This window comes from Aythya marila, assembly GCF_965140915.1.
Source record: "Aythya marila genome assembly, chromosome: 30".
In the NCBI taxonomy this organism is placed as follows: domain Eukaryota; kingdom Metazoa; phylum Chordata; class Aves; order Anseriformes; family Anatidae; genus Aythya; species Aythya marila.
This window is the reverse complement of record NC_139071.1, coordinates 2,225,046-2,237,843: the sequence shown is the minus strand read 5'-3', so window position 1 is coordinate 2,237,843 and position 12,798 is coordinate 2,225,046. Positions and strand designations below refer to the sequence as shown.

The 12,798-nt window shown below is 47.2% G+C and overlaps 2 protein-coding genes across 2 annotated transcripts; both read left to right on the top strand.

Moving 5' to 3' along the window:
* Window positions 1-258: 258 nt before the first annotated feature.
* HOXC9 (homeobox C9) lies at window positions 259-2,749 on the top strand (the record flags this gene model as incomplete). Its single annotated transcript, XM_082781207.1, has 2 exons — window positions 259-819; window positions 2,505-2,749. The coding sequence occupies exons 1-2, from the start codon at window positions 282-284 to the stop codon at window positions 2,747-2,749; spliced, it is 783 nt and encodes a 260-aa protein (XP_082637333.1). The 5' UTR covers window positions 259-281.
* Window positions 2,750-9,901: 7,152 nt separating this feature from the next.
* On the top strand, window positions 9,902-12,558 carry HOXC8 (homeobox C8; the record flags this gene model as incomplete). The annotated part of the gene is made up of 2 exons (XM_082781365.1): window positions 9,902-10,337; window positions 12,266-12,558. 2 exons carry the CDS (start codon window positions 9,902-9,904, stop codon window positions 12,556-12,558), a joined length of 729 nt encoding a protein of 242 aa, XP_082637491.1.
* Between the last annotated feature and the right edge of the window lie 240 nt (window positions 12,559-12,798).

The window sequence follows — 12,798 nt, the reverse complement described above, 5'->3', positions numbered from 1 at the left end:
GGCAGCCCCCGGCCCCCGCGGAGCCGCCTCCCGCCTCCCCCGCTCCGCGTTATTTCCAGAGCTTTTAGCAAAAGCCAGGTCGCATAGGCGCTATTAAAAAAAGACCTGCGGATTGATCCACGCTATATTTTTGGGTAAATACAATCACGTGAGGGCGGGCAGCCAATGGCAAACTGGGAAAGGCTGAAAAAATAATTACCTGCCCTGATTGTTCTATGAGAAGATAAAAAGTACACATACAGTTCATACAATAATCTTATGAATGTAAAAGAGGGGGAACCATGTCGGCTTCTGGCCCCATAAGCAACTACTATGTAGACTCCTTGATAAGCCATGAAAACGAAGAGCTCTTGGCCTCCAGGTTCCCCACCACTGCCTCCCACCCGGCTGCTGCCAGACCTTCAGGATTAGTCCCGGACTGTGCCGACTTTCCTTCCTGCAGTTTCGCCCCCAAGCCGGCCGTTTTTACAACCTCCTGGGCTCCCGTGCACTCCCAGTCGTCCGTGGGCTACCACCCGTACGCCCCCCAGGCGCCCGTGGGGGCCGAGCCCAGGTACATGCGGACTTGGCTGGAGCCCCTCGCCGGGGCCGTCTCCTTCCCGGCCTTCGCACCCGGCGGCCGCCCCTACGGCCTCAAACCCGACGCCTTCCCCGGGCGGAGGGCAGAATGCGGCCCCGCGGACGGCCGCGGCTACCCGGACTACATGTACGCGGCTCCCGGGGAGCTGAGAGACAGAGCAGCGCAGACAATTCCTTCCCCGGAGTCCGAAGCCATCGCTTCCAGCAAACACAAAGAAGAAAAGCACGAATTAGACCCTAGTAAGTCGAAGTCATTCTTGTTTACAACCGGGGAGGCATTACAGCTTCCAGGACCGTACTCAATAAAATGAAATTACCTTAGAGAGCCCGACCCTAAAACTCCAGATATGCAGGAAGATCTGGGGGTTTGAGAGAGTCCGCCTAGCAGAGCCTGAGAGCGAATATCTGTACTTTGTTTTGGGCTGTTTAGGCTATTTTTGCAGGGGGGCTGTTGGCTGCTTTGATCAAATATTCATCACCTTCCACTGGGGGGAATTAAAAAAAAAAAAAAAAAAGGAAGGAAGGAAAGGAAAGGCAGGGAGTGTGTGTGCGAGGGGGCTAGGCAGGGGGAGAAGCCTCTTTGCTTTCAAATATTTCCACTTTCAAAGAAGGAGGACGAGCTGCTGGCTGGAAGTGAACGTGTTGCTGTGGGGGTTTGGGAGGGGAAAGGAGGCTCTCTGAATAAATGCAGAGGTGTCTCTTTATCTGTTTGAAAAATCAAGAGGAGCTGCACCCGTGCAATTGTTCCTAAAATATCCCAGCACGTGGGAATAAAGGAAAAGGTGGGTACCCTGGGCGGGGGGGCCGGGGGGAGAAAGAGCGAGGAGGAAAATTAGGATGGGGAAGGCAAGAGCTGAGTGCGCGCAGGCAGCTGGGGGCAAAAGGCAGCGAGCGCAGGACATTGGACCATACACTTGAAGAAACATCTTCTGCAGCCCAAGTGAGAGAGGGAGGGAAAAAAAACAAGCACCACGAAACCTTGAACACGGGGAGGGGGGGGCAGCAGCGGAGTCAGGTAACCACCAGCACCACCCGCACCTCCAGCCTGCAAGCGGGGACCCGGCTCTGCCCCAAAAGTGCTGCAAAACCCCTGCTGGAGCTGGGCTCAGCCCCAGCCGTGGGGCTAGCGGGGGGGCCCGGGGTGCACCATGTGCAGGCTGCACCTCCTGGCCTAACTTTGGGCTCGAAAGGCGGTTTTCGAGTGTTGAGCTGGGTGGCAGCAGCTGGGAGCACCTTTGTGGCTCTGTATCTCGCTGCCTATCTCACACCTCTATTTATTACACGCGGGCCGGTGCCAGGCACCCTCGTGATAAAAATCAGGCGAGGAATCAGGGGGCGAATGCCTGGCTTTTGGCTGCCAGGGAGCTCCCTAAAACGGGGAAAGAGCGAAGGAGGCGAGCACCACTCTCTCTGCCCAGCCGAGTGGGGCTGTGCGAGGTCCTAAAGGCTAGGAAAAAGCTATTTCTGGGAGCCAGGGGGGCACCTCGAGTGTCATCTTAAGATATTACAAAAATAAACTGGACTTTCCAGGTCTGTGAGAGCTTCGAGGGAAAGTGTTGGAGAGCTGAGGTTGTAAAAAGAGTTTATGGGCCTATGAAATGGTGGGAATTTTGACTTTTTATGACTATGTTCTTAGATTACTGCTAGTAGCAGTCATGTGGATAATTATTATTTTAAACCCATTGCTACAGTTTTATTTACTGAAACTTTTATGTGAGAACAGCAGCAAAAGAAAAGGAAATGACCCCTCCAAAATAAACAGATTAAACTCTTCTGAAGGTCACTTAAAATATTTAGGTAAGATCTGCTAATTAAACAGGTTTCTTTCTATGGACACGCTAGGACGTGGAGGGGGGAGGGAAGAAAGGCAGCTGTATACATTGATTTCTTTTTAAAAAAAAAAAAAAAAATATCTTCTTTCTCAGACAATCCCGTCGCAAATTGGATTCATGCGCGCTCCACGAGGAAGAAAAGATGTCCTTACACAAAGTATCAGACCCTGGAACTGGAAAAAGAGTTTTTATTCAATATGTACCTTACACGGGACCGGAGGTACGAAGTAGCCAGAGTCCTTAATCTCACTGAACGCCAAGTCAAAATCTGGTTTCAGAACAGGCGAATGAAAATGAAGAAAATGAATAAAGAAAAAACCGATAAAGAACAGCAATAAAGTTGGCAAAGTCCAGTCAATGAGAATCGAGGGTGGAAAAAAAAAAAAAAAAAAAAAAGGAGGCTGTTTTTGGGGGTTGAAATGTTTCTGACTTTGAATGTGCGGATGAATGTTTAGCATTATAGGCAAACACAGCAAGCGTTTTGGGACACGAGTCTTTTCTAAAATGCAACTAAATAAAAGAAAGATGTTTGGGGGGGTTGTTTTCTCTTCCTTTCTTCTTCCTCAATTTTTGTTTTGTCCTCCTCAGAAAACAAACACAAGAAGTACTTGAATTTTTTTTTTTTTTAGTATTTTATTTCATAAGTTAAACTGATCCAGTATTTTTATTTTTTAATTCCGTGAGCTCGTGAGTGAATATTTTGTACAAAAGAGAGGAAACAGAGAAAAGAGACTGAAGGGAATATGGCTCAATGATGTTCTGTCATGGTGTTGAACGTTTCTGCTGTACTTATTTGTGTATTTTATTCTCGTCTCAGAACCGTTCTGTAATATTGTTATGTTCGCTATTGTAGAGCAGCTCTATGTAAATATACCTAACGTCACGGAGAAAAAAAAAAAAAAAAAAAAAAAAAGAAAAAAAATCTCATGATGGAGGTGTCTTTATTCAGAGCCCTCTGCAGAGGAGCAGCCCCGAGGCTTTGCCGGTGCCGCAGCCTCGGCGGGGTGGACCCGGGCATCCCCCGCAGGCAGAGGAGAGCGGAGCTTTCTGCTTCCTTCCCCAGCACTTTTATATTTCACAGTACCATAATAAAAGGCGCTGAGGTAAGGGTTATATGTGCCATCAATTTTTAGATTGGGATAATTAATTGTACTAATTTATGACCCCAGGCAATCGAAGTATATGTAAAAAGCCTAAATATGGATGCTGGGAATAGAGGAGCTGGCAAAGGCATCCGCTCTCTGCCATCCGCTCAGGGGGAGCTTCTGCGATACCGATGGGTTGCCAAAACTTGGAGCACTGCTGGAAGTGCTGCTCCTCGCAAGACAGCCGGAGCTGCCCAGGAGGAAGGGAGAAAAAAAAAAAAAAGAAGAAGAAAAAAAAAAAGGATAAAAAAAAAAAGGATAAAAAAAAAGGCTCTAGTGGAGACGAGCTGCGGGAAAGAAAGAGCAGGGGAATAAAGCAATGCATGGGGGCGATGCGGCACTCTGCGATTTTTCGGGCTAAAAGACAAAAAGGCAGAATTCCCTCCTTTGGCCCTACACGGGGAAGAAATAAAAAAAAAAAAAAAAAGGGGGGGGGGGGGGAAGCTGTTGGCTGCGGAAAGGTCAAACCCCACCGTCCTGCCAGGACGAAGTGGGTCGGGGCTTTCTGGAGCTGCAGAGGCGAGAAAACGCTGCCCACAGCGCGCTAGAGCAGGGATTTATCAATGGCTCCTTCTCTGGGCGCTTTCCAGGCTGCTGAATGAGAAACAAGAGGCAGGAGATTGTATAAAAAATGAGCAGCGAGGGATGTTTAATCATAAAAACTTGTTATAGGTCCCTTTCTTTAATGAAATGAGTGGAGCTGCGTTTTAATCTTTCTAATCAAAACCAGATCAGGCGAGCAAGATACGTTTGTCGCCCTCGTCCCAGTTCCTCCGAAATAAAAAAATCTGGAAGCGATTACTTCTGCTGATCTCATAAAATATTGCTCTTTAATATTTCTTGCTTAAGCATTTGGAGGGTTTTTTCCCTTCCCTGATTTGTGTCCTCGCTTTTAAAGCGGGCTCTATTTTTGTCACCGGCGGGGGACAGGCGCACCGCGGTCTATCAGTGGAGCCATCCCTGGAGCAAGGGAAGCTAAAAGCCCTTTTACAATCCCAGTTTTGTGCTAGATCTGTTTGGAAAACCTTAACGAGCGCAATGAAATGGTCAGGTTAGAAAACATTTTAGCAGAGTGAAGATTTATGGACCAAAAAAAAAAAAAAAAAAAAGGAGGGGGGGATCTTTCTACCTCGTGTCAATTCACTTTTATTATTGTTATTATTAATATTATTTTCCCTCCCGTCTGCTTTTCTGTCTGCGTTCATCCCGGCTCGAATAAAGGATGAAATCTTGCAGGGCTGAGAAGCCGTTCGCCCACCTCCTCTTGGCGAGAGGAGAGAAATCTCTCCGTTTTATTGTTATTAATTAAGAGAAAATCCCAATCATCATTTGGACAGGACTTTGGAGGCAGTTTCGGACCCAGCTCTCTGGAGGGGCTTGTCAGGAGTGTTTAGCGATGTTGAAAAGACATGATGTATGGAAGTTCATTTTGGCCCCCTTTCATTCAAACGGATCTCATTTCCAGTGAGACCACAGCCTGCTCCCTCCCTCCCCCAGCCCTCCCCTCCCTCCCCAGCCTCTTCCTCCCTGCCGCAGCCTCCGCTCAGCCTCCGGTCCCATTAGAGCCGACGGGCAGCGGAGGAGATGCCCCTTTGTCTGCACCGAGCTGCTGCCGGGGCTTTCTTTTGTTGGTGGTGGGTTGGGTTGGGTTAAAATCCTGCCGCAGTTTTAGTTCATGTGCAAGGCCCCCGGTATCCTCACCCCCCGGTGCAGGGTTGCACCAGTTATAAAATGCCATTTGGCCCTGCTGGGAGGCTGCGCTGGTGCGGCTCAGCCATTGAATTTCTCCGCCACCGCAGCCCTCGCCTCCTCCAGTGGCGAAAAAACCCCAGTGTGGTTTAAAATAAATAATAATAATAAGATTAAAAAAAAAAAAAAAAAAAAAAAGGAAAAAAGAAACAGCAACCGGCCATCACAGAGCAGCACAGCTCGTGGCCAGCCTTTCCCCGGATTAATGCATCAAAATGCTCCAATTTCGGCATTCTTTGACATATGGCGCGTGTGTGCAGACGCATACTGATACAGCTATTGTGTGCCTGCGCTGGTGAACATGCACATGTATTTCTGCCCAGGGAGAGAGGTAAAGATGTGCTTGTGGCTGAGCTCATGCTCACGGAGATAGAAATATGTATGTTTAATATACGTGCGTGTCTATAAGGTCCTCGGTGTGTCGGGTGCGTGTGTGGTTTGTGTGTGCCGGGTTTCAAATCTGCCCTTTTGTAAGGCACACAAAACCGACAGGACCCTACAGCTGTCCATAGGTACATTTCCGCAGCCAAAAAAATGCCACTTTTACAACTCTGTTTGTCTCACTGCTATGCGGGGCTGAATAGGAGCGAACAAAACAGGACCCTAGATCTGGCTAGACGTCTGGCTTTAATTGCTTTATGGTTTAAATAAGGTGGGTGCTCTTCTCTTTGAAACCGGATTATTGGAATGTTTTGTCTACAAGCTACAAACAACAGACCCCCTCGGACGAGGGGAGGTAAAAAAATAAAATAAAACCCCAACCCCAAGCCAAAACTGATAAAAGCGGGGAGGCTGCGAGGGGGGTGGGGGGGTGGCACATCTGGTGGGTTTGTTTGGCCCTGCGTGCGTGTGTACACACATTGTGCTGCCTTTTTTTTTTTTTTTTTTTTTTTAATGGGTGAAAGACTGGGGAGGGGGAAGAGGAAAACAGTCTTCCTCCCCCCCCACAAAAAAAAAAAAAATCCTTGTGTTTATATAGTGCTCCCCGCCGCCGCGCTGCGCTGTTGGAGGCTCCGTTCGCCCCCCCCGGGGGATATAGGAGGAGGTGAGGGGGGGGTCGGTTAAAACGCAGAGCCCGGGGACCCTCGGGGGTCTGCGGGGGCCCCCCCAAACCGCCCGGGGCGCTGCGCCCCACGGCGGCCGCGAGATGGCGCTGTTGCCCAATCTTAGCGCGGGGCTGCGCGCAGCGGGGAGCGCGCCCCGCACCCGCGGCTCCCCCGCGCCCGCGGAGCGGCCCCGCGCAGGGTCCGGCTGGGGAGGGATGGAAGAAAAAGAATGGGGGGGACACGGGGCCGCCTGGCTTCACCGCCACCCTCTCCCTCCGCTTTGCACCGCGCTGAGAAAAATATAAATTGCTTTTTTTTTTTTTTTTTTTCTTCCCCTTTATATATATATGTATATTTTAACGCGGAGCAGCGCTCAGGGCTGACATCTGACGGCGCGGGGAGCGCATAAATGCATAAAAATGCTTGCAGAGAAATTGCCTATATCCAAGCGTGATTTTTTATTATTTTTTTTCTCCTTTATTGACTCACGTCACGTATCTCTCCAAAGCCTCTTCCTTTTTGGGGTGGGGAAGGAGGGAATGATATCTTCCAGTGAAGGTCAGGGCAGGAAGGGGGGGGGGGGTATAAAATAAACTCCGTGAGTGTACAATGAAGCACCTAAAAGTACAATACAGCCGCACCGCTAACGCCAGAGTGAAGCGCATGCACCCGCAAGGCACATTACCCCACACCCATCCACACCTCCAAACACAGCCAAAACAGTAGAGACAAAGAGCAGCACTTTCCCCAGACACTAAATGTCAAGATATTTCCTTTAAAATGAAGTAGGCAATCGCATATATCTTATTTCATGAAACCTGGAAAGGTGGGGGGGATCCTTTCTTTCACAGACACTGAAGGCAAACATTTATTTCCCAGCCTAGGTATGATTCCGGCTGTTGAAATACTCGGTGCACCTTTGCTTACTGAGTCCGGGGATAAAGGTTTGAAAAATGCAGCATTTCTTCCCGATAGCAGCCCGAACTGCCCATATCTGACAACTTTTTTTTTTTTGTGCTTTCCCATCCTTCTATTTGCACAGCAGTGTTTATTGCATGGGCAGGCACTGGGATTTTAAAAATAGAAATGCTATTGATTAGATGAGGAAAATAGTTACCTCGACTATTAGCTGTTAATTAAGGAGCCTCTGTCCCTAGCTGCCCTTTTCTTCTGTTTTGGGGGGTTTCTCTAGGGAAAGGGAAATCTGGGGAAGGGGAGACGAAGGTGGGTGCGTGCTGGATAAATGAATATGGTCATTGTGCCGTCCTTGAGATTATTCGGGTATGGAGACTATTTCTTCACAGCTAATGCAGCTTGTTTTTTAGAAGTGTTTTCACAATAGGCGGTGGAAAAATCACTGTTCTCCTGCACAGCTCATTGTCTGCATACGGGGAGGAAAAACCTAACATATGTAGCCCTTCTGAAGGGAAAAATACATCCCCTATTTCTGAAAATCTAATAAAGATGGACTGAGTGGCTACTGTGCCTTTTCCTCTTCTTGGGAAAGGAGCTGCTAAAAAATCCAGTTTCTGTCTCACCAGAGGGTTGAGCCACCCCGTGCCTCAAAAAAATCGAGAATGTGACCTTTGCTGGGAAGAAAAACACCTAATATCACCTCTGCAAGCGCAGCTGAGGTGGGATTTTCTCCCTCCACACTTGAAATCGGCCAGAGTTCCCCAGGTCTCTTCTGAAAATAATTAGGCTGCTTTTTGTGGAGGAACATGAGGGAAACATTTAAAGGGCTGTAGACTTTTGAAGGAAACACGGGGACTGGTATAACACTATGTCATTTACAGACGTGGGGTGGATGTTTTTGGCGGCTCGGGACTCTACGGAAAATATCCCTTTGCGAAGTGTCCCCCCCCCACCCCCTTTCCCCTACCCACGCCTTGAAAAATTAAGGCGAATCCTGGTGATTTTAGGTGATTTTTTAATGAGTTGAGTTCCTTCGTGCGGTCGTAAAATGAAGTGTCCGAAGTGAAAGGTTGCAGCGAGTGGTCACTCACGGCGCAAAAAGTCTGGGAAAGGGGCACGCCAACACCACTGCCAACGACGGAAAAATCCCAATGTGCAAGAGCGAACAAAAATGCCGATGGTTATTTTTTTTTTACAGGCGAAGCCCCCTGGTACATGCACAAAAGGGAACACATACTTTCTGTCTCACTTTTCCTCTTTCTTCCAAAGTAGCTCTCTTTAAGCAATGGTCTACTTTATTCCCTTGGAAGGACGCTTCCCTGTTATTTCCAGCCTTGGATTTTCAGTGGTTGGCTCGAAAGGAAGCACGAAAAAAAAAAAATAACTCCCCATAATTTTCTGCCTTTATTTTCTTAAAAGAAGGACAGCAAGAAGCAGCCAATCAATAAGGAGAAGCTTCCCTCGCCCGCTCGCTGCCTTTTTGCTTTTGTTTGCTTGTTTGATTCCAATCTTCCAACCACCATCACCACAATAACAACAACACACACACCCCACCAAAAAAAGGGGGGAAAAAAGCAAAACCAACCCAAAAAAAAATGGAAAAAAGGGGGGGGGGGACCTGGGCTCTGCGCCTCCAAGCACCCCCCCACCCACCCTCTTTTACTCCCCCCTCTAGGTGGGACCAGCCCCACAGAGGTAACCCTCCCTCGCAGCCCCCCCCAACCCCAACACAATGACAACAACAACAACAGGGGGGCACCCCCCCAGCCCCTTCCAGCCCCCCCTTGCAAGCGGGCGACCCCACGGAGGGGGGGGCTGAGCCCTTGCAGAAGCTCACCCCGATTTTTTTTTTTTTTTGGGGGGGTGGGGTGGGGAGGGAGTGGGGGTTGATGGGGAGGGCAAGGGGGGGCTGCTTGGGCTCCCTTTACCTGTTGAGGTTACCTAGGCTGACCTCCCAGCGCATGTATTTGCTGCCATCAGTGAAGAGGCTGCTGCTGGGAAAAAAATAAAAAATAAAATAAAATAAAGGGGGGGGTGGATATTAATGCGCACCTTTCCTCACCCTCCTCCACTCGTTAGGTGTGGGTGCCCCCCCCCCCCCCCCAGAAGGAGGGCTCTGTGCGTGCCCCCCCCCCCCGGCACACACCACCTTTCCTTCACCCCTTCCTCCCCCCCCAACAAACCCCCCCTGAGCGCCCCCAAATCGCTGTCATTTCCCTCGCAGCCTGTCTCAGTGTGGCGGAGTGATGTGTACATATCGCGTGTGAGGGGAGAGAGAGGAGGAAAAAAAAAAAAAAAAAAAAAAAAAAAAAGCCACACCACCGGGATTTTGAGGAATTTGCCTGTGGTGTTAAAGGGAAGGAGCAGAGTTACAGAGAAATTGAGAGAGAGAGCTCTACCTACCGACAGATTACAAGAGAAGTCAAGAGCACCGAGAACCAACCGTACAGACACACAGAGGCACCATGAAACGCCTTTGAGATCGCATTAAAAAAAAAAAAAAAGCCACTAAAAAGCAGGACTTGAGACAGTCCAGGGACAATCTCGCACTAATCTAGAATTAAAGCCGTCTTTTTTTTTTTCCTTTTTTTCCTTTTTTTTTTTTTTTTTTTTTTTTTTTTTGCATGCGAGGGTCATGAGTTCCTACTTTGTAAATCCTCTCTTTTCCAAGTACAAAGGCGGTGAATCGCTGGAGCCAACTTACTACGACTGCAGATTTCCACAAAGTGTTAGCAGGAGCCATGCTCTCGTGTATGGTCCGGGCACTACTGCTCCCACCTTCCAGCACCCTTCACACCACGTCCAAGAGTTTTTCCACCACGGAACCTCGAGCATCTCCAACTCTGGATACCAGCAAAACCCATGCGCCTTGGCGTGTCACGGAGACGCTTCTAAATTCTATGGATATGAAGCTCTACCGAGGCAATCGCTTTATGGTGCTCAGCAAGAGACGACTGTTGTACAATATCCTGACTGTAAATCGTCTTCCAACAGTAACTCTAGCGAGGGACAAGGGCATTTAAATCAAAATTCGTCTCCCAGTCTCATGTTCCCATGGATGAGACCTCACGGTTAGGACCTTTTTTTCCTCCTCCTTAAATGTTTTCCTTTATTTTTTCTCTCTTTATCTCCCTCTCTCTCTCCCTCCCCTCTGTCTGTCTGTCTGTCTGTCTATCTATATATGTATGTATGCATATACAAGCACAAACATATGTATATATATATATACACACGCACGTACACACATATGCATACATATATATATAAATATAAGAGGCGTAGATGTAAAATATGAAAGGAATGAGTAGTTTTGTGCTAATGTTTCTTCTTTTTAGGAAGACCTTTGAAAGCAAGCAAGACAGCAGTTACTAGAGAGCCAGCAAGGTGATTCCCTGCAAAAGGCTTAAATCACAATAAAGTAAAACTTGTTTTTTATTGCTTGCCTTGAGGATAGGCAATAAGATACAGCTCCCACGAGGTTATTTGCATGTTGATAATACACTGCTCTTTAAAATGTCATATAGCCTTTCATAACCGCTTGGAGACGAAGCCTGAAAGGTGGGAATTTGTATAAGTATTACTAATACTTTACATCTGTTTCTTAAAGCCTAGAGATAAAAGTTTAAGCAGAAAAGGAAACTTAGCTCAGAGCTATGGGGTGGGGTGGAAGAGAACATTATACTGTCCTGGGTTAAAGAAGGGTGTGGGAAATTCAAAATAATTTGGGCTGAATGGAACTTTGCTCATGTGAAGTCCAGATAATTGCACAGAAATCTGAATACTTCAAAGTACAAGTTTCCCCCACCTAAGGACCAAGGTTGTCTAGAAGCCTTGTTAATTCAAAACATGTGAAGGTTAGTGTTAATTTTAAGGACAATCAGAGCACCAAAGTTTCTCCCCTAGCCCCCTATGCCTAGAATATTGAAAAAGAAAGAAGAAAAGAGAAAGAAAAGAAATAGGAAGGAGCTCTGGCTAATGTAGAGAGGATGTGGCCCAGAGAGGCTGGGAGATAGACGCAGAGGAAAACATGATATTTATCTAAGCTTTGACCTAGAGGTAGTCTCAAGGATGCAATCATTTCAAGCTGAAGCTTTTTTTTTTTTTTTTTTTTTTTTTTTTTTTTGTTCTTGCAAATGCATTGTTTTTCTCATTAAGAAAGGGCTTTGCAGAAGGAAGTGCAGGGGCTCAGCTGCACATACCTACGTCCTCTTTCTTTCTTTTTGACTATTGCTACAAATGTCCACCTCGAGTTGTTTTAAATGCAATCTCTGTGTTTGCACAGGCACATATCCACCTCTGTATGTGTGTGCTTTAGAGACATACATAACCGAGAGGACAGGCATAGGGAATTTAATGGAAAATCCTAATTCTCAGGGCGTAAATATTATCAAACAGCAGGACCCTGAGCCTGTATTTTGGGAACCAGATTTGGAAAAGGAAAACAGAGATGGACATTTTGGATAATAATAGTAATAATAATAATAATAAGGAAAGAAAAAGAAAGAAAAAAAAATGAACGGGAGAATGGGAGGAGAAAGAGAAAGGCTGGGAGGATTTCACGGTGAACAATGCAGCCTTTATAAAAAAAAAAAAAAAATTCTTTTTTTTTAATTGAGCTGGCCAACACGACTCACCATACAGAATCACCTTTTGGGAAACTGGAAACATCTCTTTTGTGAATGAGCTTGACAGCCACGTCCCCACACCCATCCAAAAGCAGCCAGAGCTCAATATTCCCCTGAAAGAGCCAGGAAGGGACAGCTAGCTAACATTAGCAGCCCCCATAGCAGCGATATGATTATTAACCCTAATAACCCAGCGACTTTCTCGGAGTGCCTTCAGTATGCAAAAAGGCTGAAGGGGGGCTTTTTTTTTTTTTTTGGGGGGGGGGGCATCAGATTCTCTAGGAAAATCCAGGCGAGGAGGGCCGGGGGAGGGAAGAGCGCAGCCTCCGAGGGGGGAGAGCCACGAAGTTATTTTTTTTGTGTGTGTCCTACAGCTCCCGGAAGACGCAGCGGCAGACAAACTTACAGCCGGTACCAGACCCTGGAGTTAGAAAAGGAGTTCCTCTTCAACCCGTATTTGACACGGAAGCGGCGGATTGAGGTCTCTCACGCCCTGGGACTGACCGAGAGACAAGTGAAGATCTGGTTCCAGAACAGGAGGATGAAGTGGAAAAAAGAAAACAACAAAGATAAGCTGCCGGGGGCCAGGGACGAGGAGAAAACGGAAGAAGAAGGGAATGAAGAAGAGGAAAAAGAAGAGGAGGAAAAAGAAGAAAGCAAGGACTGATTTCTCAGCCCCTTGAAGTCTCGTTTTATGGCAGATGATAAATCGAGATGTTTACGACGGTCATTTGCTTTTATAGAGTATAGAATGGAGAGGCTCACACAGCAGTAACTACCTGTCAAACAGTTGTAGCCTTTTTTATTGTCATAGAAACTTCCCCTACTTTTTCTCTCCCCCCCCCCCTTTTTTTTTTTCTTTTTTTCTTTTCCTTTTTTTTTTTTTTTTTTTTTTTTTTTTTAATAG